Source organism: Trachypithecus francoisi, unplaced genomic scaffold (genome assembly GCF_009764315.1).
Source record: "Trachypithecus francoisi isolate TF-2019V2 unplaced genomic scaffold, Tfra_2.0 Contig01440, whole genome shotgun sequence".
NCBI lineage: Eukaryota > Metazoa > Chordata > Mammalia > Primates > Cercopithecidae > Trachypithecus > Trachypithecus francoisi.
Genome location: NW_022681431.1, coordinates 9,917,384 through 9,941,168, shown reverse-complemented (window position 1 = coordinate 9,941,168; position 23,785 = coordinate 9,917,384). Strand labels below are relative to the sequence as shown.

At 47.7% G+C, this 23,785-nt stretch overlaps 1 protein-coding gene across 4 annotated transcripts in view; it reads right to left on the bottom strand.

Moving 5' to 3' along the window:
* Positions 1–204: 204 nt before the first annotated feature.
* The window catches only part of SLC39A14 (solute carrier family 39 member 14), a 59,657-nt gene continuing 36,076 nt past the window's right edge, over positions 205–23,785 (bottom strand). For 2 of the 4 annotated variants that reach the window (XM_033227967.1, XM_033227985.1), the window contains 8 exons: positions 19,240–19,518; positions 15,654–15,840; positions 11,949–12,118; positions 8,316–8,438; positions 7,263–7,451; positions 6,940–7,147; positions 5,348–5,532; positions 206–3,333 (listed from right to left, as the gene is read on the bottom strand). In XM_033227967.1, coding sequence (XP_033083858.1) covers positions 3,187–3,333; positions 5,348–5,532; positions 6,940–7,147; positions 7,263–7,451; positions 8,316–8,438; positions 11,949–12,118; positions 15,654–15,840; positions 19,240–19,503 — 1,473 coding nt within the window. In that variant the 5' untranslated portion in view covers positions 19,504–19,518 and the 3' untranslated portion in view covers positions 206–3,186. Of the gene's footprint in view, positions 3,334–5,347; positions 5,533–6,939; positions 7,148–7,262; positions 7,452–8,315; positions 8,439–11,948; positions 12,119–14,039; positions 14,210–15,653; positions 15,841–19,239; positions 19,519–23,785 lie in introns of all 4 variants that reach the window. The other 2 variants (XM_033227995.1, XM_033227977.1) reach the window with 2 other exon arrangements.

The window sequence follows — 23,785 nt, the reverse complement described above, 5'->3', positions numbered from 1 at the left end:
CTGCACTCCAGCCTGGGCGACAAGAGCAAAACTCTGTCTCAAAAAAACCCAAAAAACAAAAATCAAAAAACAGCTCCTTCTAAAATCCCAAATGATGAACCAGACCTGGTAAAAACAAAACTTTGTGAGACACCATCGCCACCTTGTGTTCAACAGCTTTCATTACATCCATATTTATTGCAAATTATCACACGTGGGATTCTCAACAATTACAGAATATAGCTTTATTTATAGAATCTTACAAATAAAACATTTACAGTCCACATAAGTTAATTTTCCTTTCTAATTTCTTCTCATAACACCTGAGTTATTTTAAAAAAATACTGTGATGGAATTGCAGAACTGTAAAGGGAAATATGAACAATAAAATCCTAACCTCTCTTGCAAAAATCAGACTTTTTTTTTGAAGCAGATGCCCAGCATATTGCCATCTCTTTGGAAGAGGACTTACTATAATCAGATCTTACGCTATCCAAACAGGGAAGCCGCCTTTTTAAAACCAAGGTTAAGGACCAGTGAAGAATCGCTCCCATTTGACACTAGACACAAAATACCTTTGGGGGCAAAGTCAGGGGCAAGCTGCGCGCCAGTGATGAGGTGAGGAGCGGAACCCCTGTCCCTGCCTCACTGTTCCTGCACGTGACATACACTTTCCTTGCTTATTTATTAATAGGAGCTGGTGCATCTGGAGAACAAGGTTGAAGCTGCTAATGCCAGGGGTGAAAAAGTCCTCCCACTGACTTGCTAACTCCTTAGACTTCTAATATGTACAAATGCTTGAAACAGCAAATTCAACACCTAAAAATCGAAAGAAATTGCCAGTTTTTGACTCATGGGGCAAAGCTGTTGCCACAATCAGTGGCAACTCAAGTCAGACGATGTGAGTGTCTCCACCCCTCCCAAGCTCCGACTAGGACTGACCTCTGTGCCAATTACAGTTTAAAGAGGATTTCCCTTTGAGGCAGCTGTCTATGGAAGGAAATTCCTTAAGGTAACATAGGTGTGCACAAAAAGGGAAAAAAACCCTATTTCATATTTCAATTTGTTAAACATTATAGTTTTGAGCTCCTCTCCTAAACTAGAAATCCACTAACTCTAACTTAGTATTCTACTCCAAGACAAAGGGTAGTATGTTTAAGGAATGACAAGATCTATTGGGAATGCTAAAATTATAAATTTAATACATCAATGCAAGTTAGGTTAAAGCAAAATCTTCCAGAGTCTTCAACTTTGAGTTATTTTCTGCTAGCTCCTGAAAAGCAGCTTGAGAAAAATAAATCAGAAAAGACGAAGAACCATTTTAAAACAACAATAATAATGACAATATAAAAAGTTAGATTCCGACATTCAAGGAATTGGTTCTTTGGTAAAACTGGACCATAATCTTATCAGAAAATCAGTCCTGATATTTAATCTAGAATCTCCATCACTGAAATTCTCCCTCTTCAGCGTATTCTCAAATGTACCGAAGCCAACAGGCAAGATAAAAACAAAACTTAAAAAAAAGAATCACCAGCAGTTTTCCTGCTCATGTTCTTTTCAAGAATATTCCTGGTTTGAGAGATGTCTCCCAAGAAGAGAAAACAAAATGGATGCTGCTTGTGATTACTGAGAGTGGACAGTTTTTCTATGTAAGAGAAAAGCTCAGGCATTGCTAGTGAACCAGTACTCCTGTCAGCCATGCACATGAATCAGTTCGCAAACATGGCCCCTGGGCTCCAACTGTGGGCACCACTAAGAAAGGCTTCTGGAGAGACAGGCTCCCCAAAGTGGCTAAAGAATCTCACATTATCAATATGATAATAATAAATCAATTCACCTAGTGAACCTGGAGATGAGCTCCCCTTGAAGCCAGAGCTCGGAGGCAAGGGCTCCACAGTGCCTGAGGCTGGCCTACAGTTTTGCAGACAAGTATCTCCATCCATTTTCTGGAGAGAGTTAGAGCAATTCATATTCAATTCAATACAGGATTCAACTTTTTTGCAAGGAAGCAGTAACCTAGACGGGTCATTGAAAACCCATCTGCAGCAGAATCATTAGGCCCACCATTCAGCAAACATCTGCGATGCCCTAAGTGAAGTTTGTGACTTTATGTTTCAGAGACCCCCTGTTAGTCATGCTTTGATTTATGGAAGCAGTAAATCCTAAATTTTGCCTGCACTGATTCCATTTCTGATTATCCTTGTCTAAGTAGAGCATCAATGGCACCCCAGTTCTACAACTCAGCTTGCCACTCTGCAGACGTCTCAGCTAGTGGGGAGGATAGTTTGTGCAGTCTCCCCTTTATCTAACACACAGGTCTCAAATGTGCTCAGAATGTGCTTCTAGGGAGGCAGCTACAAAGTCTCTTAGAAGATGGCAGTGGGGAAGACGAGGTAAAAATCACAGCCAAACCAACTGGTTTCTTGCAGACAGCCCGAGCTCCATTCTGTCAGTTGTTAACCTGAAAGAGTGGGTCCAGGCAGCCACACCGCCACGTTAGCTCACTTGGACAGCCATGAAACACCAGGTGCTGTTACAAAATCAATACCCAGCATCTCAGTAGGAACAAGTGAGCATCCTGACAAGACACACAACAGCGATTCGACTTCCTCTCCCATTCAGGATGAACCTTGCCTCGCCTCTCACCCTGCTCCTGTGTTCTGTCTTCAGGTTCTCTTTGAGAGAAGTAATAGGCAATTAAACAGACTTTGAAAAAATGGGAAGGCTTCCTGTCTCCTGTCTCTTCTGTTGGCCAGCTGGAGGTCCAAGGTGCCCAGTTAGAGTCATGGGCCCTACACTATGGAATCAACTCTTAATATTTCTAGCCAAGTTCTAACCACTGGCTCTAGTTTTGCATTGTTGGGTAAAGGATTCAAAACCTGGCAGCACTGGTTCCAAGAGGAGGCCAAGGTAATCAGAGAAAAAAGTCAGGCTTGTCTTGTAAGCTGCATTCAGGTTCCAGAGTCACTGAGAGAAAAGGTGAGAAGAGGGCAAGAGGCACTAGCTAGAGACTGGTTACCAGAGCAGCTTATTCCTAGGATAGAGCATTTTACAAATGGCTGACATTTGAACGCAGGAATACAGTCTGTGTCAGTTTTTCATAGAATGGTCTCTTCCGTGGTGCATTGTGGATGGTGAGTCCTCGGGCTGGCGATCGGGTAGCCCAGGGCCCGACTTCCAGTCCCACAGGCTCTTGGCAGGGCCCTAACCAATCTGGATCTGTCCTGAATACATGGTGAGGACCACCATGATGGTGAATCCAGTCAGGAGGCCCAGGTTCTGGATGACAAATGGAATCAAGATGCTGCCCTTCCTTTCATCCTCTTGACAGACCTCATTCATCTCAGGGAACTGGGAAAGAAGCAAGAAACAACACAGCTGCAATTCCTTGCTTAATCTTGTAAGTCCAGGGCAATTCAGTGATGGAGATACAGATCAGGTTGGTTGACAAAGAAAATTAACAGGGCCGGGTGCAGTGGTTCACCAGAGGTCAGGAGTTCGAGACCATCCTCACCAACATGGTGAAACCCTGTCTCTACTAAAAATATAAAAATTAGCTGAGCGTGGTGGCGCAGGCCTGCAGTCCCAGCTACTTGGGAGGCTGAGGCAAGAGAATCGCTTGAACCCGGAAGACAGAGGCTATAGCGAGTGGAGATCATGCCACTGCATTCCTGCCTGGGCAACAGAGCGAGACTCCGTCTCAAAAACAAAACAAAACAAAACAAACAAAAAAAATTAACAATAGCAGGTACCATGTCTTTATAACGATCTAGGTAAAACAAAGTACTCAACGTGTATGTGGCTCTGGGTAAGTTGAGAGGCTGGCTAAAAATAAATATAAATATACTCTGATAAAAAAATAAACTTTTTATTATAGACTTCCCCCCCTCCACCGTTTTTGAGACAGGGTCTTGTTCTGTTGCCCAGGCTCGAGTGCAGTGGTGTGCTCATAGCTCCCTGCAGCCTCGAACTCCTGAGCTCAAGCAATTGTCCCACTTTAGCCTCCTGAGTAGCTCCACAGGTGCCTGCCACCATGCCTGGCCTTATTGTGGACTTTAAACACTTGAAGAGGTCTTTTTGTTACCGAGATGTTATTAACAGGCTAGATGCAGTGGCTCACACCTATAATCCCAGCACTTTAAGAGATGGGAGGATCCCTTGAGGCCAGAAGTTCAAGAGCAGCCTAGGCAACATAGAGACCTCATTCTATAACAGTTCAAAAAATTAGCTGGGCATGGTGGCTGGAGCCTGTAGTCCTAGCTGCTTGGGAGACGGAGGGAGGAGGATCACTTCAGCTCTGGAGTTCAAGGTTGCAGTGACCTATGGTCATGCGACTTTACTCCAGGCTGGGTGAGTGATGCTCTGTCTAAAAAAAAATTAGGCCGGGCGCAGTGGCTCACACCTGTAATCCCAGCACTTTGGGAGGCTGAGGTGGGCGGATCACAAGGTCAGGAGATCGAGACCATCCTGGCTAACACAGTGAAACCCCGTCTCTACTAGAAAAAAAAAAATACAAAAAATCAGCTGGGCGTGGTGGCGGGCACCTGTAGTCCCAGCTACTCGGGAGGCTGAGTCAGGAGAATGGCGTGAACCTGGTAGGCAGAGCTTGCAGTGAGCCAAGATCGTGCCACTGCACTCCAGCCTGGGTGACAGAGCGAGACTCCGTCTCAAAAAAAATTAAAATTAAAATTAAAGAAAAAGACACGTCCAATGCATTGAGATAAAAAAAGAAACAAACCAAAGTATTGCCATTATTGTTTCGGGGTAGTTTTCTTTCCTTCCTTCTGTCTCTTATCTATATACAGCTATTCCATAATAAGTAATAAAGACCATAGATTGATTATCATCATTTTCTTTAATGACATATGCAAACAAAAACATAAACTTTTCCTCCTTTAAAATCTAATGCCCTCTTAAAAACCACTAAATGGCAGGTACACCTTAAACAGACAAACTTTGTGGTATGTGAAAGAAAGCTAAGAAAGCTGTTATTAAAAACTAACTATCAGCCATGTGCAGTGGTTCATGCCCGTAATCCCAGCACTTTGGGAGGCCGACGCGGGTGGATCACCTGAGGCTGGGAGTTGGAGACTAGCCTGGCCAATATGGTGAAACCCCATCTCTACTAAAAATACAACAATTAGCCAGGCATGGTGGTGCACGTCTATAATCCCAGATACTCAGGAGGCTGAGGCAGGTGAATCACTTGAACCCGGGAGGCAGAGGTTGCAGTGAGCTGAGATCACGCCACTGCACTCCAGCCTGGGAGACAGAGTGAGACTCCGTCTCAAAAAATACAAATAAAAACTACCTACCTAACGCCCCCTTAGTTGCCCTCCCATCCAATGAACTGTGGAACACTTACCATATCAGCCAGAGAAATATACAAGAACATTCCTCCAGCCAGTGCAAAAATCCAGTTGGCAGAGAAGTGGCTGCCGGCCAGGATGCCAAAGGCCAGACCCAGGTAGCAGCAGCAGGCAGAAAGGAAGTTGAAGAAGAGAGCCTGTTGGATGCTCATCCCAGCGTTGAGCAGGATGACAAAGTCTCCTACAGCAGGGAGAACGAAAAGAGGAGGGACGATGAAAGAAGAGTCAGATGGACATGGTGACGCACACCTGTCATCCCAGCTACTCGGGAGGCTCAGGTGGGAGGATCGTTTGAGCTCAGGAGTTTGAATCCAGCCTGGCAACAGAGCAAGAGCCAGTCATACAAGGTCTTGGGAGACAGCGTGCACTGATGACATCAGACTGCTAAAAGTGTGGGTGAAAAAAATCAAGACAGCCCTAGACTCAAGACTGAAGGAACAAGACAGGCCCTTGAACTTTCTGTTCAAGACCTGTCTCCATTTGCCAAACTGGCCGTATACCCAGCCTAGAGGCTGAAAATCTTTCCCAGGATTTTAAAAATAGATGACCAGCTGGCACTGGCCTCCTCATTTCTCTCTGGATTCATGGTGAAACAGAAGGAACCCCCTTCCTCACGACTACCATGGAAACAAAATCAAGACTGCGAGAAGTGAAGTGTCGAGACTGCGAGAAGTTAAGTGATTTGCCCAAAGTCACAAGTCAATATATGGCAAAGCCAGAACTTGACCCTCAGTTGTCCCTAAAGCCTCTGGAGTAATTACTGGCTTTTTACACTCTCTCTCTGATCAAACTAAGCCCCTCCTACCCCCTGGTTCATCCACCTGCCAGGCACCTGAGCTTCTGGAAGATTAACAGACTAGGAGAGAGAGCCTTTGCTGAGTGCTCAGAATAGCACCTGGCACATGGGAAGTCCCTCTCACCCTTTGTTTTCCTTTAATCCTCACTATCATTCTAAACCCGCCTCCCGTGTTCAATTCTTATTAACCCCACTGTATACGTGAGAACTGAGCCACTGCATATGGGGCTAACAGGAAACAAACACCCCTATAAAAACCCCATCATTTTAAATTATCTATTAAATTGTTAAGAAATGGTGATTAGGCCAGGTGCGGTGGCTCATGCCTGTAATCCCAGCACTTTGGGAGGCTGAGGCGGGCAGATCACGAGGTCAGGAGCTCAAGACCAGCCTGGCCAACACAGTGAAACCCCATCTCTACTAAAAATACAAAAAAAAAAAATTAGCGGGGCGTGCTGGCGGGCGCCTGTAGTCCCAGCTACTTGGGAGGCTGAGGCAGGAGAATCGCTTGAACCTGGGAGGCGGAGCTTGCAGTGAGCAGAGATCGCGCCACTGCACTCCAGCCTGGGCGAGAGTGCGAGACTCCATCTCCCAAAAAAAAAAAAAAAAAAAAAAAAAAAAAAAAAAAAAAAAAAGGAACGGTGATTAGGGTCCATGAAGCTTTGGGAGCGTGTTAATCAGCTACAATAAGCACTGTAAAGACAGGGAGACGGGAGCAAGGAACTGGCCACAGGAAGAGGGCCTGCACGACCACCCAAGGGAGCACCAGTGGAACAGGGGACGCACACTTACCCAGCTCATGTGGGAACTCCTCACAGAGGATGGCCACCGAGGTGCTGATGCCTTGGAAAACCGACACAGTAAAGGAAGCACCAATGGCCAGGCCGTCGATGAAATTGTGGAGGCCGTCGCTCAGAGTGATCATCCAGGCCAGAGTGCCGATGTCAGAGTAGCGGACACCTTTCAGCCAGTAGCAAGCACTCTGGGAAGCCTGCAGGTCCTAGGAGGAAGCACACCCACGGGGCCCGCAGAGTCAAAGGCTGGACTGCGTGCCCTCAAGGTAAGCCTGAGTTGACCTCTTAGGGGCTCCACCAAGCAGCTGGTGACCCACTGACCTGCACAGAGAGCGAGCCCACAATGACCTTCTCGTCCACCACGGGCGCCTTGCCGTCCAGCTCGCTGTTGCAGTGCTGAGGAATCATGTGGTCCAGGTCCCCGTTCTGCAGCTTCTCCATCACCCCCTCTTCCTGGTCCTTCTTGGAGGGAAGTGTCTCAGAGGCATAATGGCTATGTCCGTGATGATGCTGGAGGGGCGACAGGGAGGGATCAGCATGACATTCACCAAAACCACAAACCTGACTAAGCACATGCTCCGAGGAAGCGCTTCACACACTGGAAGACCTGAGCCCCACCATCAAAGAGGACACAAGCAGGTCACGCGCCCAGAAACGTAGCAAAAGCTGTTATATAAAGCCATGGTCGGGCACGGTGGCTCACACCTGTAATCCCAGCACTGTGGGAGGCTGAGGTGGGAGGACTGCTTGAGCTGAGGAGTTTGAGAGCAGCCTGGGCAATGAAGCGAGACCCTGTTTCTAATATCTATATATAAAGCTGCACCAAGTGCGAGGGACCTGGTGTCAGACAGATATCAAAGCTGTCTCCTTGGGGTACATGCTTATTCCAGCAAGGCAGCCACTGCTCAAATATTTAGAGCTCCTCTTTTGCAATGGCTAATCTCAACTCAATTCGGCAGCTATTTAGGGAATAACTGCGTGCCAGCCACTAAAGATATCTTTTTGAAACTGTACTATAATAGTCCTGTTTCTCTGCAGCCTCATACTTCATACAGAATGAATGCATGTTATCAAACTCTTCTCCCCATCCTGTCAAGATACCAATATATTAAGAAAATAATCTAGAACAAAACAAAGCCAATAAACTACTGCTTAGTAGAAGGCACCCTGGCCAGATCTAGTTTCTGGTCTGGCCTCACTTCTGGCCCGATATCCTCAGGAGGTGAAATGGGATTGTCTCCTCAAGAAATTCGAGTTTCATGAAATTTGTGATATTGGGCTAAGACCGTCACCACCACCAGCACAATACATCGACACTTTTTGAGATGGGTGCTTTCCCTAGAAGAGCTTTCTTCAGCAACAGTTGAGCCTCACCTCATTTTTCTGCTTAAGAAGAATCTTCAAGATCTTCTCTGTGAAAAAGAAAAGATAAAAACCCCCAAACACCACCGCAGACTTGGAGACATAATAATCTTCCAGAGGGTTGAAACCAAAAGCCTGTGGACCCAGGAAAAGAAAATGAGTTTTAAAGAAAATAAAGCATCTTTACTGGTCCCACTCTTTACTGGTCTTATCTCTTAACTACTTCTTTGACTCTAGGAAAGGAGAGAGGCATACTGGAGTAACTCTGCCATCTACCCATCCTCTTTCCAGCAAAAATCTAGTCCTTGGTATTTCCCGGATGTGACAACACTAAACCTGCCAGGTTCTTCTCCAGCTTATTTGCTGATGCAAAAGACTGATCATCTGTAGAATTTTAATCCCAGAAAGAGAAACCTCCAATATGGTTTTCCACTTTTGATTTCTCTGGGTGCTTGGCTATGAAGGCATTCACTGCCAGCAGATGTCATACTGAAGGAGCAGACACTTGTATTTATTTTCATCTTATCTAGTGTTCCTGGCTGACCTGCCTGTAAACACAAAAGGAGATGGCGTAATTATACTTTCTAAAACGGGAAACCCATTTCCCAGTTAAATAATAAGAACTGCAGCATATTCCTGACCGCAGACTCCCCCGTGACCACAGAACCAAGAAGGCGGACTGTGTTATTGCGAGCGTCAATTTTTGGGTTTTGTTTTTTTTTTTTTTTTTTTTTTTTTTGAGGCGGAGTCTCGCTCTGTCGCCCGGACTGGAGTGCAGTGGCCGGATCTCAGCTCACTGCAAGCTCCGCCTCCCGGGTTTACGCCATTCTCCTGCCTCAGCCTCCCGACTAGCTGGGACTACAGGCGCCCGCCACCTCGCCCGGCTAGTTTTTTTTTTTTTTGTATTTTTAGTAGAGACGGGGTTTCACTGTGTTAGCCAGGATGGTCTCGATCTCCTGACCTCGTGATCCGCCCGTCTCAGCCTCCCAAAGTGCTGGGATTACAGGCTTGAGCCACCGCGCCCGGCCTGGGTTTTGTTTTGAGTCCTTTCTGAAATTGTCACTTATCAAAGAGGGAGGGGAGAATCCACTGGGAAGAGGACAGAAGGAGAAATCAAGAGAATTCTGTCCTAGGTTACGCTCCTGATTTATGGTAGGTTCTTGTGAACATGTCTAATGACCTGGCCAGGCACGGTGGCTCATGCACTTTAGAGGACTGAGGTGGGTGGATCACTTGAAGCCAGGAGTTTTGAGGTCAGCCTGGCCAACATGGCGAAATCCCATCTCTACTAAAAAAAAAAATGCAAAAATTATCTGGGCCTGGTGGCGTACTTATAATCCCAGCTACTAGGGAGGCTGAGGCAGGAGAATGGCTTGAACCCAGAAAGCAGAGATCACAGTGAGCCAAGATCACACCACTGCACTCCAGCCTGGGTGACAGAGTGAGACTCCGTCTCAAAAACAAAAACAAAAAGTATGGGGCCGGGCGCGGTGGCTCAAGCCTGTAATCCCAGCACTTTGGGAGGCCGAGACGGGTGGATTACGAGGTCAGGAGATTGAGACCATCTTGGCTAACACGGTGAAACCCCGTCTCTACTAAAAAAAAATACAAAAAACTAGCTGGGCGAGGTGGCGGGAGCCTGTAGTCCCAGCTACTCGGGAGGCTGAGGCAGGAGAATGGCGTGAACCCGGGAGGCGGAGCTTGCAGTGAGCTGAGATCCGGCCACTGCACTCCAGCCTGGGCAACAGAGCGAGACTCCGTCTCAAAAAAAAAAAAAAAAAGTATGTAGGCTGGGCGCGGTGGCTCAAGCCTGTAATCCCAGCACTTTGGGAGGCTGAGATGGGCAGATCACGAGGTCAGGAGATCGAGACCATCCTGGCTAACACGGTGAAACCCTGTTTCTACTAAAAAATACAAAAAACTAGCCGGGCGAGGTGGCAGGCGCCTGTAGTGCCAGCTACTCGGGAGGCTGAGGCAGGAGAATGGCATAAACCCAGGAGGCGGAGCTTGCAGTGAGCTGAGATCCGGCCACTGCACTCCAGCCCGGACGACAGAGCAAGACTCCGTCTCAAAAAAAAAAAAAACCAGTATGTAACGACTTGCTCCTATTTTATTTTTAAAAATTGTTGTGGGTACATGGGAGGTATATATATTTACAGTTGTTCCTCTGTTTTCTGATTGGAAACGGGCCTTGAATAAACTCCAGCCCTCTCATGAATTGATCAAAATAAAAGTTGATCCCAACTTCAAGGAACTCTGGGCTGTTTGTTGCCTTTCTGTTTTAAAGGGGCCAAATCCAATCATTATCCTCCAGGGAAACAACACTTTCGTGTTTACTTTCCAGGGGAGTCAAATCATCTTGGGGGAAAAGTGAAGTGAAAACAGGCAACTAACACCTCTCTGCAAAAAGCCACAAAGGATGGTGAATACAGAACCACAAGATGAGCTTCAGAAATCCCAAAAGCTGGGTTCTCAGCTCAGGGATATGCACTCTGGTGCAGGTCAGATTCCAATGGGGTGAAACGTTACTTGTTTATCGATGCCATTGATTTAATCTAAGGATCCACTAGGAGGGAGCCAACTGACAATTTACAAAACACCAAGTGCTGTAAGAGGCACATGCAGTCATCTCTGCTTCAACTGAGGCGCTGTCCAGGCTTGCCAGATCACCCACAAGGGAGACGTCCTGCGCTTATTGTAATTAATGGGTCTGCTGAGGGGATTACACCAAATTAGATGAACCATCAGTGCCTTCTTCTTTTGTGGCAAGTTTGCTCATGAACTTATCAGACAAAGGTACCGTCAAGGTATATAAAACCAGAGAGTGTTTGACTTGCATTGCCTTTGCCCCAAAACTCCCTATGGACAATCTTTTTACTGAGACCTATGGGTTCTGATGATATAGGGGTTTGTTTGTTTTGAGACGGAGTCTTACTCTGTCACCCAGGCTGGAGTGCAGTGGTGTAATCTCGGGTTACTGCAAACTCCATCTCCTGGGTTCAAGTGATTCTTGTGCCTCCCGAATAGCTGGGATTACAGGCGTGCGCCACCATGCCTGGCTAATTTTTGTATTTTTAGTACAGACGGGGTTTTGCCATGTTGGCCAGGCTGCTCTTGAACTCCTGACCTCAAATGATCCACCTGCCTCAGTCTCCCAAAGTGCTGAGAAAATAGGCGTGAGACACTGCACCCGGCTGATGATGTGTTTTAAACTTCTCTGTGCCCAAAGCCTCAATCTGAGCACCATAACTGAGCCAGAGTGAACTCGCTACACTGCATCTTTTCACCCGGCATCAGACTGCACTTTTCGCACCAGGCACTCAGTGCTGCCAAAAACACTCGTTCCACCCTCACAGCATCGTCCTGAGGCCGGTCTATTGCTCTCCCCATTTCACATCTGAAGAAACAGGCACTGTGAGGTCAGTGGCGTGTCTAGTTACAGAACCTACTGATAACAGAGCTGAGATTTGAACCCAGCTCTTCTGCCTATGCTAGGCTCCCTCTCCTAGCTCACGCCTAAGTTCTAGCTTCACTTTCCAAAAGGAAAGGGCCTCCAGGTGCCCTCTCTATGCCTTCTATCCAAACGGAGGTCCTCCCACTGTGCCCGCTGGCGTGCTCCGGGGTGAAGGCCCTGGCTTGCCATACCTCCGGGATGAGCTGGAAGAGGGCGTTGGAGTAGAGGGTTCCAATCGCCAGAGCTATGAAGTAGAGCAGCAGCCTCTTGTAAAAGGTCTTCTTCATGAAGGGCACCACGCTGGCCCCCAGGAGGGAGCAGAGGGAGATGACGGTCACACAGAGGAGACCATATCCCCACACTGCCATGCGGAGGGAGGGCCAGCCCCACCCAGGGCAGGGAGAGAAGGCACGCGCCCCATTGCACAGCAACCACCATTTAGGGGGAAGAAGGTGGAGCAGATAAGGAGGTTGCAAGGAAAAGTTTGGTGGATATTAAAGGAAAAAAAAAGAAAAATCAGAGAGAGACAAGTAGGGAGGGAGAGAGAAATAGAAAATTTGTTAGTGATTCAAATCTGATGAAATTCCCTCCAATCAGTTCAGAAGAAAGAGGAATTCAAGGTGGCCTTGGAATCCTGTGACTTCTGCCCCTGTGGCCACTGGTGGCCCCAAATCATTCCTGCCAGTGGTGTGACTGGCAGGGCAGGGTGCTGCCTTGTCACACACCCGAGGTCTGCCCAGGCCTATCATAGAGGCTGTCCAGGACAGACTTTGGACTCGAGGGCTCTCTTTATAGGACATACAGGCAGGTGGAAAGAGGCTGATCACTCTGCTGCTGTGTTTGCTTCTGCATGTCCATTTCATATAGCGCAGGTCAGGTGACACCATGACCACTTGGTTTGCTTTGTGCGAGATACAACCTAGCCAGATGTGCAGGGCAGAAGGGATGGAGAACGATTAATGAATGCCCAATGCCCATAAAATTCAGTGTCTTAACCTATCAACTTCTTTGCTCATTTCCATGTGCTCTGAGAGGGGCTGAAACATAGAGAACAGAGTTCCAGGAACACCTTGTCACAAAAATATCTCCTTGAACATTTCCCAGTGTGACACTCCATCCAGGCCCAAAAGAGGGTAAGACAGAACCAGACCAGGATGAGACACTCCCTGGCAGGCCACAGGGGCGGAGCACACACAATTAACTGTATTTCCATTCCAGTAGGTCACAAGGCACTTCATTTCAAATCTTTAAAAAATTAACATATTCCATTGCTGAAGCTGAAAAAAATAGCCCAAGTTGAGGCCTCCCCTGCAGAGTGTTGCCAGATCCATGCAGAATTTTGAGATGGCACTAAGATGGTTCACATTCAACCAGGAAGAACAGGCAAGGCATGGCATCCCATCTGCTGTCTTTTCTGGGTGAGTCTTTTGACTCAGAAAGCCTGGGAAGCGGCTGACATGGGATCTTTGTGAAGGACAGTGTCCACCACTCCCTAATGGGGTCAACCACGCGTCTGTGTATCCTCACCCCCGACAGCAGCATCCCTGCCTGAGCTACAAAAGTGGGCAGACTGTCAACTTGGGTCTTATTTTTATAGCTCCTCTGTGATAACAATTAAACAACAAAATTAACATTTCAAAACAGTCAAGTCAAGGTACCAGGAAGTCAGTCCTTTCAGGAAAAAGTCAAGATGCAAGGTACCAAGGACGGAGAGCCCCTTCCATTTATCTTGTCATTTTAATTTTGTTTGGTCTTAGTCTTTGTTCTATGTTTGGCTCTCTATGCTGGAAATGATGGCCTGCTCAAAATTAAAGAACACTCGCTTTTTAGGCCAATTCTACATATCAGTTGGTAACCTCTTTTCCTTCCATCTCATTCCAGATGGATAAGCTCTTAGTGCCCAGACCTGAGTCCTGCCAGGATTTCTCCTTCGAACAGAGCGAGTACTTAGCACCAAAGGCATGGATGGCAGCTGATAGCCGCAGCTTTCCTTTGATGCCCTATGTATGGGGCTTAGGAAAGGAGAGGAGACAGTCAGGTCCCCAGGAGGAGGGAAAATTGGAAGAACCTTGCATCTGACAGCACCTGCAGAGGCCAGAGGAGTGAGATGTGGGCCCTGAGATCCAGAGTTAGAAGTTGTTTGTGGCTTTGATACGAGGGACAGGTTCATTTCTCAGGTGGCAGTCACTGGGTGCCCTGGAGCCCAGGGTAGGGGAGGAATTGATTGGCTCAGCTGCACCGCCCCAGGGAAAGAGGACGCGCACGTTTCTGTTCTACTGCACCTCTGGGATGAGCTGGAATAGCGCATTAGACAGCAGCGTTCCAATGGACAGGGCGATGAAGTAAGTGAGCACACGGCTGAAAAACGCTTTCTCCGTGCAGGGCAGGACGAGGACTCCCAGGAGAGAGGCCAGGTTAATCAGTGAGACACTGAGAAAACCAAAGCCCCACACTGTGGAGGAACAAGAACAGACGAGGGCCTCTATTACTGAGGGTGAGGACATTCCTGCTGTCTAGGGCGGGCCTGTTCTGAATTCAGGTGTGATGGGGGCAGACCGAGATCCACCAGCCCATCAGTAGACATTCGCTGAGTCCATCTCTCGCCAGATGCTGTGGAGAAGCCTATGGCAACTATCAAAATTGCTATCCAAAAGAAACACCTTTTCCATGGAGAGACAGATGCAAACAGCATGGAAGCTTAAAAACCATACAAGTAGGCCAGGCACGGTGGCGCATGCCTGTAATCCCAGCACTTTGGGAGGCTGAGGCAGGTGGATCACCTGAGGTCAGGAGTTTAAGACCAGCCTGACTAATGTGGTGAAACCCCGTCTCTACTAAATACAAAAAAATTAGCCGGGCGTGGTGGCACATACCTGAAATCTCAGCTACTCAGGAGGCTGAGGCAGGAGAATCGCTTGAACCCAGGAGGCGGAGGTTGCAGTGAGCTGAGATTGCACCACTGCACTCCAGTCTGGGCAACAAGAACGAAAGTCCGTCTCAAAACAAACAAAAAACAAGAAAAAGCCATATAAGTAAATAATGACAGCAGAAAACAGTGACTTGTAGTAACACAGACAATATATTCCAGGTGCCAAGAGTCAGGCAGCACACACCGGCCCTATGGGGCTTAGGGCTATCAGGGTGTACATTCACAGCTCATGGCAATCCCACTGTGGCTGGATCAGGAATACCGGGATAGGGAGAGGAAGAAGGATTCAGGGCTGAAAGCAGCCTCCGGGAGGTCTTAAAGGTAAAACTATAAAACCAAAGTAAGCCAGGTATGGTGGCTCATGCCTGTGACCCGAGCACTTTGGGAGGCTGAGGCAGGAGGATCATTCAAGCCCAGGAGTTTGAGACCAGCCTGGGTAACATAGTGAGACCCCGTCTCTACAAAAAACTTAAAAATTAGCTGGCCATGGCGGTGCACATCTGTAGTCCCAGCTACTCAGGAGGCTGAGGCAGGAGGGTCGCTTTAGGCCAGAAGGTCGAGGCTGTAGTGAGCTATGACTGCACCACTGGACTCCAGCCTTGGAGACAGAGTGACATCCTACCTCAAAAAAAAAAAAAAAAAAAAAAAAAAAAAGATTAAAAAAACCAAAGGGTTGGGCCCCTGTGGTTCAACATAAAACAAAAAGTGGACCAAAAAGGCATCCATAGGCTGCTCAAAAAGTCCAATGCTCTGAACATTCGCCAGCTACAGCCCAGGAGTCTGACAACGTGCTAGGCCATCCTTGCAAATACAAAACTTATCCATCCAATCATCGCTCCCCTTCCTGACACGGACAACCTCATCCTGGTCATCACTAGTGAGGTATTCAGTGAGGAGCAGCAGCAGCTCAGCCCGTGAGCCCAGGGCGAGCTGGGAGATGGGCTCCTGCCTTCCCGGCCTGGCTCACCTTCGACAGCGCTCGGCCGCCCCTCCTCCGTCTGCTCATCCTCCTCGTTTTCCTGGTTCTCCGAGGTGCAAGCCCGGGAATCCAGCTGCTGGAGGATGGTGGGGCAGAACTCCTGGAGCTCGCTGCTCCCAATCCGCGACTGCTCACTGAAATTGTGGGCAGCGAAGAGGTCTCCAGAACTAAAGCACTGCAACACAGGAAGGGCAGGAAGCCGCTTAGACCCCAAAGGTCAGGCCTTGCCCCGCTAAACAGCAACCTACTCAGCCTTCCCAGAGGAAAAAAAGAAGACAGAAATGTCCAAATTTCAGGGAATTTGTAGATTCATCTAGTCTAGGGATGAGGGCAAGGTGTTCCCTAAACTTAAAAAACTAGTAACTAATCCTTATGGCTCAGCCAGCCAGGAAAGTTACACATCATAAGTACAACTATCAGTAAATGAGTGCCTGAGAAACTTTGGGAATGACAAGATTCCAATCATCGTCACCAAAGTGGCCGGGCATAGTGGCTAACACTGTAATCCCAGCACTTTGGAAGGCCAAGGCAGGAGGATCACTTGAGGACAGAAACTGGAGACCAGCCTGGGCAACATGAGACCCCTCCTTTACAAAAAGTTGAAAAATCAGCAAAGTGTGGCGGCACATACCTGTAGTCTCAACTACCAAGGAGGCTGAGGCAGGGGGACTGCTAGAGCCCAGGAGTTGGAGGCTACAGTGAATGAGCTATGATCATGCCACTGTACTCCAGCCTGGGTGACAGAGCAACACCCTCCCTCTAAAAAAAAAAAGAAAAAAAAATTGTCACTAGAGTGGTATGGTTTCTAGAAAACACCATTCTGGGGCTGGGTGCAGTGGCTCTCGCCTGTAATCCCAGCACTTTGGGAGGCTGAGATAGGCAAATCACTTGAGGTCAGGAGTTCAAAACCAGCCAGGCCAACATGGTGAAGCCCCATCGCTACTAAAAATACAAAAATTAGCCAGGTGTGGTAGCTCACGCCTATAATCCTAGCTACTCAGGAGGCTGAGGCAGGAGAATCACTTGAACCCAGGAGGCAGAGGTTGCAGTGAGCCGAGATCACACCACTGCACTCCAGCCTGGGCAACAGAGCGAGACTCCATCCCTCACAAAAAAAAAAAAAAAAAAGAAAGAAAACACCATTCTGTGTATGTGCCTGAAGATACAAGCTTCGTACCAAATCTGGCTGCACATCACAATAGCCCAGGGCACTATTACGTTAAAATGCAGGTTCCAGCTACTTCTCTGAAGCTGAAATGTCTGAGGGTGGGGCTCTGCCAAAACTGTGGTGCTGCCCGATCAGTCCCACACATCCTCAACCGTAGGACTGCCGTCAGCCTGAAAGACATATATGTTCACAGAGGTTAGGGGAGGAAAACCTGAAGATTCAAAGTGGGCCGTGGCCAGCCAGCAGCCACCACACGCAGTCACCTTGGGAGGTGGCAGGTAAGCGCTTCTCACGAACCATTCCTGTGAAATCTGCAGCTCCACTTCTAATTATACTGTCTACACCAACATGCCAGGCCTCTTCTGAGTTCGGTCTCACATGGGCATATCTCTGAGAGTCAGCCCTCTCGGTGTGCTGCCAAAATAAGTGCCTGGGCCTCTAAGGCTGAGGGCTGGACTCCTGCCACCCCGAGATGCTGCTGCTATCCTGGCGGGTCCTGAGGCTCATGCAGCTGCATCACCCCACGGGGGCACGGGGGTGTGCTCCTCTCCGGCTTAGGCGTCTGCTGTGCTCAGGATGTTCTGCATCCACATCACGTGGTTCCCCTGTCCTTTTTTTAATTTTTTTCTTTTTGAGATGGAGTCTTGCTCTGTCACCGGGCTGGAGTGCAGTGGCATAATCGCGGCTCACTGCAACCTCTGTCTCCCGGGTTCAAGTGATTCTCCCGCCTCAGCCTCCCGAGTAGCTGGGATTACAGGTATCTGCCACCAAGCTCAGCTAATTTTTGTATTTTTAGCAGAGACGGAGTTTCACCATGTTGGCCAGGCTGGTCTCGCCCTCTTGGCCTCGTGATCCACCTGCCTCAGCCTCCCAAAGTGCTGGGCTTACAGGCATGAGCCATCGCACTAAGCCACCCTGCCCCGCCCTGCCTTTTTTTTTTTTTTTTTTTTTTCCTCGAGATGGAGTCTCGCTCTGTCACCCAGGCTGGAGTACAGTGGTGCGATCTTGGCTCACTGAGGCCTCCACCTCCTGGGTTCAAGTGATTCTCTCACCTCAGCCTCTGGAGTAGCTGGGATTACAGGCACCCACCACCACACCCGGCTAATTTTTGCATTTTTAGTAGAGATGGGGTTTCGCCCTGTTGGCCAGGCTAGTCTCGAACTTCTGACCTCAAGTGATCTGCCTGCCTAGGCCTCCCAAAGTGCTGGGATTACAGGCGTGAGCCAGCGCGTCCAGCACCCCCATCCATTTTATCTCCACACTACACTCATCTTTCAAGTGGCAGCTGGAGGACATCCCATGCATGAGCCTTCCCTGATGACTGCAGCATACTCATCTCCCCCTCTCATTTCTGCATCCTACAATTACTGTCCAACCCACAAAATGCAACACTTCATTTCAGCGCCTGCTGACTTTGTCCTCTGTTGGTTGAACTCCCCATCATGATAGTCAACTCCCTAAATATGACTCATTTTTCTCTATTTCTCGCAACACCAGCACAGGGAACAAAGTCGATATATAAAGATTTTGCTGGCTGACTTATATTTGGCTGCCACAAATAGCCCCAGAGTCTGATTAGCCGAGATGATATGGAAGAAAGAACACAGAATCCAAAGACCTGGCGTTCTAGCCCTGGTCTCTGCAGGGACTCACTGCAGGACCCTCGGTGTCCTCTCCTATAAAATGCAGATAATTTCACCTGCACCTGGAGGGACTGCGGGCTCACCCGGGATGTAATGGGCTCTGTCAATGGTAAACTCTATGAGAAATACTGTCCTAGGAGTCATGTTTTCTCAGCATTTCTAAGTCACTCAAGTGCGGTTCTGGGGAAGACTCTGGGGGCGCTCAGAACTGCACTTCCAGGCTGCCTTTTGTTTTGTTTTGAGACAGAGTCTCGCTCTGTTGCCCAGGCTGGAGTGCAATGGCTCGATCTTGGCTCACTGCAACCTCTACCTCCTGGGTTCAAGCGATTCTCCTGCCTCAGCCTCCTGCATGGCTGGGATCACAGGCACCTGCCCCCATGCCCGGCTAATTCTTGTATTTCTAGTAGAGACAGGGTTTCACCATGTTGGCCAGGCTGGCCTCGAACCCCTGACCTCAGAAAAATCCACCTGCCTTGGCCTTCCAAAGTGCTGGGCTTACAGGCGTGAGCCACCATGCCCAGCCTCAGGCTGCCTTCTGTTAAGGGCTTCAGAACACCTATGCAGGGGGTCAGAAGGTACTGCAGAAGACTCAGAATTTGCTGATTCAGACAATGGGGGAAAAAGAATCAGCCTGTCCACTCCATCAGAGACTTGCCTGCCTCATCTTACCTCTGCCACGCTGCCCTAGGCCCAACTAGACAGGGAACCCTGAGAGGCCAGAGACAGGGCTGAGCAGAGCTGCTGGCTTACAAGGGAGCCTTACCGTGGAGAGGTTCCTGTGTCCCTGCACGTGCTGGGTGACATTACCCCGGCCCACTCCCACATCCAGGTGGTTGAGCAGGGCCTTCAGCTGCTGCAGAGTGAGGCTGTCACCCTCACCATAGCGACGCATTAGATCCTGCAGGAAGGAGGCAGCGCTGATAGCTGGCGCACCCGGGGACGAAGCGTGAGCCTCAGGGGTGGTTCTCCATAAGCCAAGCAGGGTCAGCAGGAGGCAGCTCTGGAAGGCCGGGTGCAGCAGCTTCATGGTGACTGAATAAGCCTGTGAGAGAAAAAGGCAGATGAAGCTGAGGCCTCTCCCTGTGTGCCGGCAACTGCGTCGGGCCCGTCTGCCACACACTAACCATGGTGAGACTGACTATCCCTCAGTCTCTGCCTCTCTGCTCCTTCTTGAATTAGCCTTTGAGAAAAACCCTTCTTTTGAAGGGACAGAATAAAAACGAATAAAAAGGACAAACTAAACAGGTTTGATTAGATTGAAAAATTAAAAAAAAAAAAAAAACAGCAATGTGGTGATTTTATTTATTTATTTATTTATTTATTTATTTAGAGACAGAGTTTCACTCATTGCCGAGGCTGCAGTGCAGTGGCGCAATCTTAGCTCACTATAGCCTCCGCCTCCTGGGTTCAAGTGATTCTCAGGCCTCCTGAGTAGCTGGGATTACAGGCGTCCACCACCACACTCGGCTAATTCTTTTGTATTTTTAGTAGAGACAGGATTTCATCATGTTGACCAGGCTGGTCTCAAACTCGTGACCTCAGGTGATCCACCCACTTCGGCCTCCCAAAGTGCTGGAATTACAGGCGTGAGCCACTGTGCCCGGCCAGTTACGATTTTTTAGAAGTCCTTTTAGAGGTACTGAAATAACCATGAATTTAACATCCTTATATCTGGGGTCTGCTTCAAAATAAAGGAGGGGGTATGAGCACGGGGGTGTGGATGAGACATGATCAGGCATGAGCTGACATTCACTGGAACTACGAGACAGGTAGATGGGAATTCATCAGACTCTCTGTTTAGTTTTTTGTTTTTGTTTTAGGCAGTCTTTCTGTTTCCCAGGCTAAAGTACAGTGGTGCGATCTCCGCTCACTGCAACCTCTGCCTCCCAGGTTCAGGCAATTCTCCTGCCTCAGCCTTCTGAGGACCTGGGATTACAGGCGTGTGCCATCACGCCTAGCTAATTTTTGTATTTTTAGTAGAGATGGGGTTTCACCATGTTGGTCCACTGGTCTCGAACTCCTGGGCTCAAGTAATCCACCCACCTCAGCCTCCCAAAGTGCTGGGATTATAGGCGTGAGCCACTGTGCCCGGCCCTGTCTACTTTTATATATGTTTGAAATCCTCTGAAATAAAGCTATTAAAAAATAAACATCAGCTGGGCGCTGTGGCTCACACCTGTAATCCCAACACTTTGGGAGGCTGAGGTGGATGGATCACAAGGTCAGGAGTTCAAGACCAGCTTAGCCAACGTGGTGAAACCCCATCTCTACTAAAAATACAAAAAATTAGCCAGGCATGGTGGTGCACATCTGTAATCCCAGGAGGCTGAGGCAGGAGAATCACTTGAACCTGGGAGACTGAGGTTGCAGTGAGCCAAGATCGCACCATTGCACTCTAGCCTGGGTGACACAGCGAGACTCTGTCTCAAAATAAATAAACAAACAAACACCATAACTAAAAGAGAACAATTACAGACTGGCAAAAATATATACCATTTGACATGACATAGTTTTATTTCTATACTGTATAAATTAGTAAACACATACAAAACACTCAGCCTCTCTAAGTATTGAGAATATAAATGTAAAACCTGGCTGCTTCCATTTTGCTACTTATTAAAATAGTAACATAGTTTTTTTTGTTTTTTTTTTTTTGAGATGGAGTTTCACTCTTGTTGCCCAGGCTAGAGTGCAATGATGCCAACTCAGCTCACTGCAACCTCCGCCTCCCAGGTTCAAGCAATTCTCCTGCCTCAGTCTCCCGAGTAGCTGGGATTACAGGTACCGGCCACCATACCCGGCTAATTTTGTATTTTTAGTAGAGACAGGGTTTTACCATATTGGTCAGGCTGGTCTCGAACTGCTGACCTCAGATGAGTCACCTGCCTCAGGCTCCCAAAGTGCTGGGATTACAAGCATAAGCCACCATGCCCAGCCAGATTTTTTTAAGATAAAACATTTCATATCAATGAGGCTAAACAATAGAATAAGATACCAGTGACTGGATAAACAATGGGACTCTTGAAAAGCTATGTGATAATGAAAATATATAAATCCCTCAATTAACAATTAAATAATTAATTTGCTCTAACAGACGTAATCCAAAAGTAAAAAGGCTATATGCAGAAAGTTGTGTTATGGGTCAAGTAAATCATATCAGTTTCACGGAATATTATGCAGCTATAAATGAGTCATGGCATAACGGCAAGTTAAAAAGCAGAGCAATTATTTGGCAGAGTTTAGAACTGAGAAAGAACACAGACAAATGAGGCCGGGCACGGTGGCTCATGTTTGTAATCCCAACACTTCAGAAGGCCGAGGCGGGTGGATCATTTGAGCTCAGGAGTTCGAGACCAGCCTGGCCAACATGGTGAAATCCCATCTGTAGTAAAAATATGAAAATCAGCCACGCACACACAATCCCAGCTACTCGGGAGGGTGAGGCGAGAGAGTTGCTTGAACCCAGGAGGCAGAGGCTGCAGTGAGCCGAGATAGTGCCACCGCACTCTAGCCCGGGTGACAGAGCAAGACTCCATATCAAAAAAAAAAAAAAAGAAAGAAAAGAGAAAAAGAAAGAAAGAACAGACAATCGAAAACTTAAAGTAAGATTGATGATGATTTTTCTTTTGTTAACCATCTCCCATAGTATGGTTATAATTTCATTAGTGATCTAAACAAATTATCAAGAGGGGAAAATGAGTCTCCTTGCTCCAGACCAAGAAGCAGCCAATCACTGCAGCCATTTCTTCCCCAGGCACCCAGGGCTCAAGCACTAATCTCAGTACATCACACGCCCTGGGGCTTTGCTTACGACAGAGGAAGAGCAGCAGAGAGGCTGAGAGCAGGCTTGCCTGAATCCTGGCTCTGCCACTTACCAGCAGTGTGATCTTGGATAAATTATTTAATTCGAGTCAATATTCTAGAATCACTCAAAGCAGCGATGTAGCTTATCATGGCCTTCAGTGTCAGACAAACCTACCTTGAATTTCTACATAGTTGCTTATAAGTAACTACAGACAAGCAACCCAGTCTCCCTCTATCCTCAGCCTTTTCATCTATAAAATTGGTATCCACCTCATTAGATTACTTTGAGGATCTAACAGCATAAGCTATGGCAAGGCCCTTGCCAAGCTTGCCTGAACCACATAGAAAGCACTCAATAAAATTTAGCTATAATAATTATAAGACTTATAATCAGCAGGGTTCCCAACTCTGACTCCCTCAGCCCAAACATTAGGCTGCTAATGGAACTGTCAGGAATATCCTGTGGCCAAATGAAGTATCTTAACCCCAGGCCCTGGGGCACACACATCACATAAGTCCCCTACTGTGATATTCCCAGGGACATTACATGCTTTAGGATCCACGTATGGGGCACGCACAGAATCTGGGGACATAAAATATCACTCTTCAGTGGAATATATACTTTGAGTCCACATGGATGGATTCGGCATCAGCCACAATGACGGTTTGTAAAAGTGCTACTTTGAGATTCACAACTCTCAAATCTCCACCAAGAGACAAATGTTAAATTTTGGCGAGCAGGGTGGATCTTAGGCAAAAATGACTAAAAACCTGTTGTACAAAGAAAGCAGTTATCTATCGGAGCAGACTGTGAACTGTCGATGGCATGAGTTGTGCTGTCAAAACAAGGGGGAGGTCTGCCTGCATTTAGAAAAGAAAAGGCAAAGAGATGATGGACAGCAGCTAGCATTTACCAAGCGCAGACCTTGCTAAGCACTTGGCATTCCCCAGTTCCTTTAACAGAAGCTGGGAAACTTACACCATGCAACAGACAAGGACACTGGGGTTCAGAGATTAGGAAACGTGACCCACAGAAGCAAGCAGCAAAGCCAGAAGTTGAATTGCTTTGTAAATTGAAGCCTGGTCTGAATGATGTTAAATTCAATGCTTTCTTCACCACCGTGCCCTCTGCACGGACATAAAAATACACATCCTGGAACCCACGGAGATCCACAAAGTCCTGCATGTCTCTGTACAAGTCTTTCCTGATGTCTAACAGCCCCAACAAGCATCCAGATCTTGGCTTACAACGCCCTGCAATGCTATGAAGGGACAGCCCCGGGTAGCCTTTGGAGGACAGACTGTGTCACAGTGCGCGTGCTCTGGGGCCACTTCAACAAGATAAACCAACAGATGTTCCCCCCTCAGCTGCATTTCTCAAACTTTTTTGCTGTAACTTCAAACCACTGAGCAAACAAACCCCAAAAGACTTCAGGTGTGGGAAACTCAGGGTGATTTCAGCAGCTTTACCTGGCTGGTATTCACCTAGAGGTGAGCATTTATGA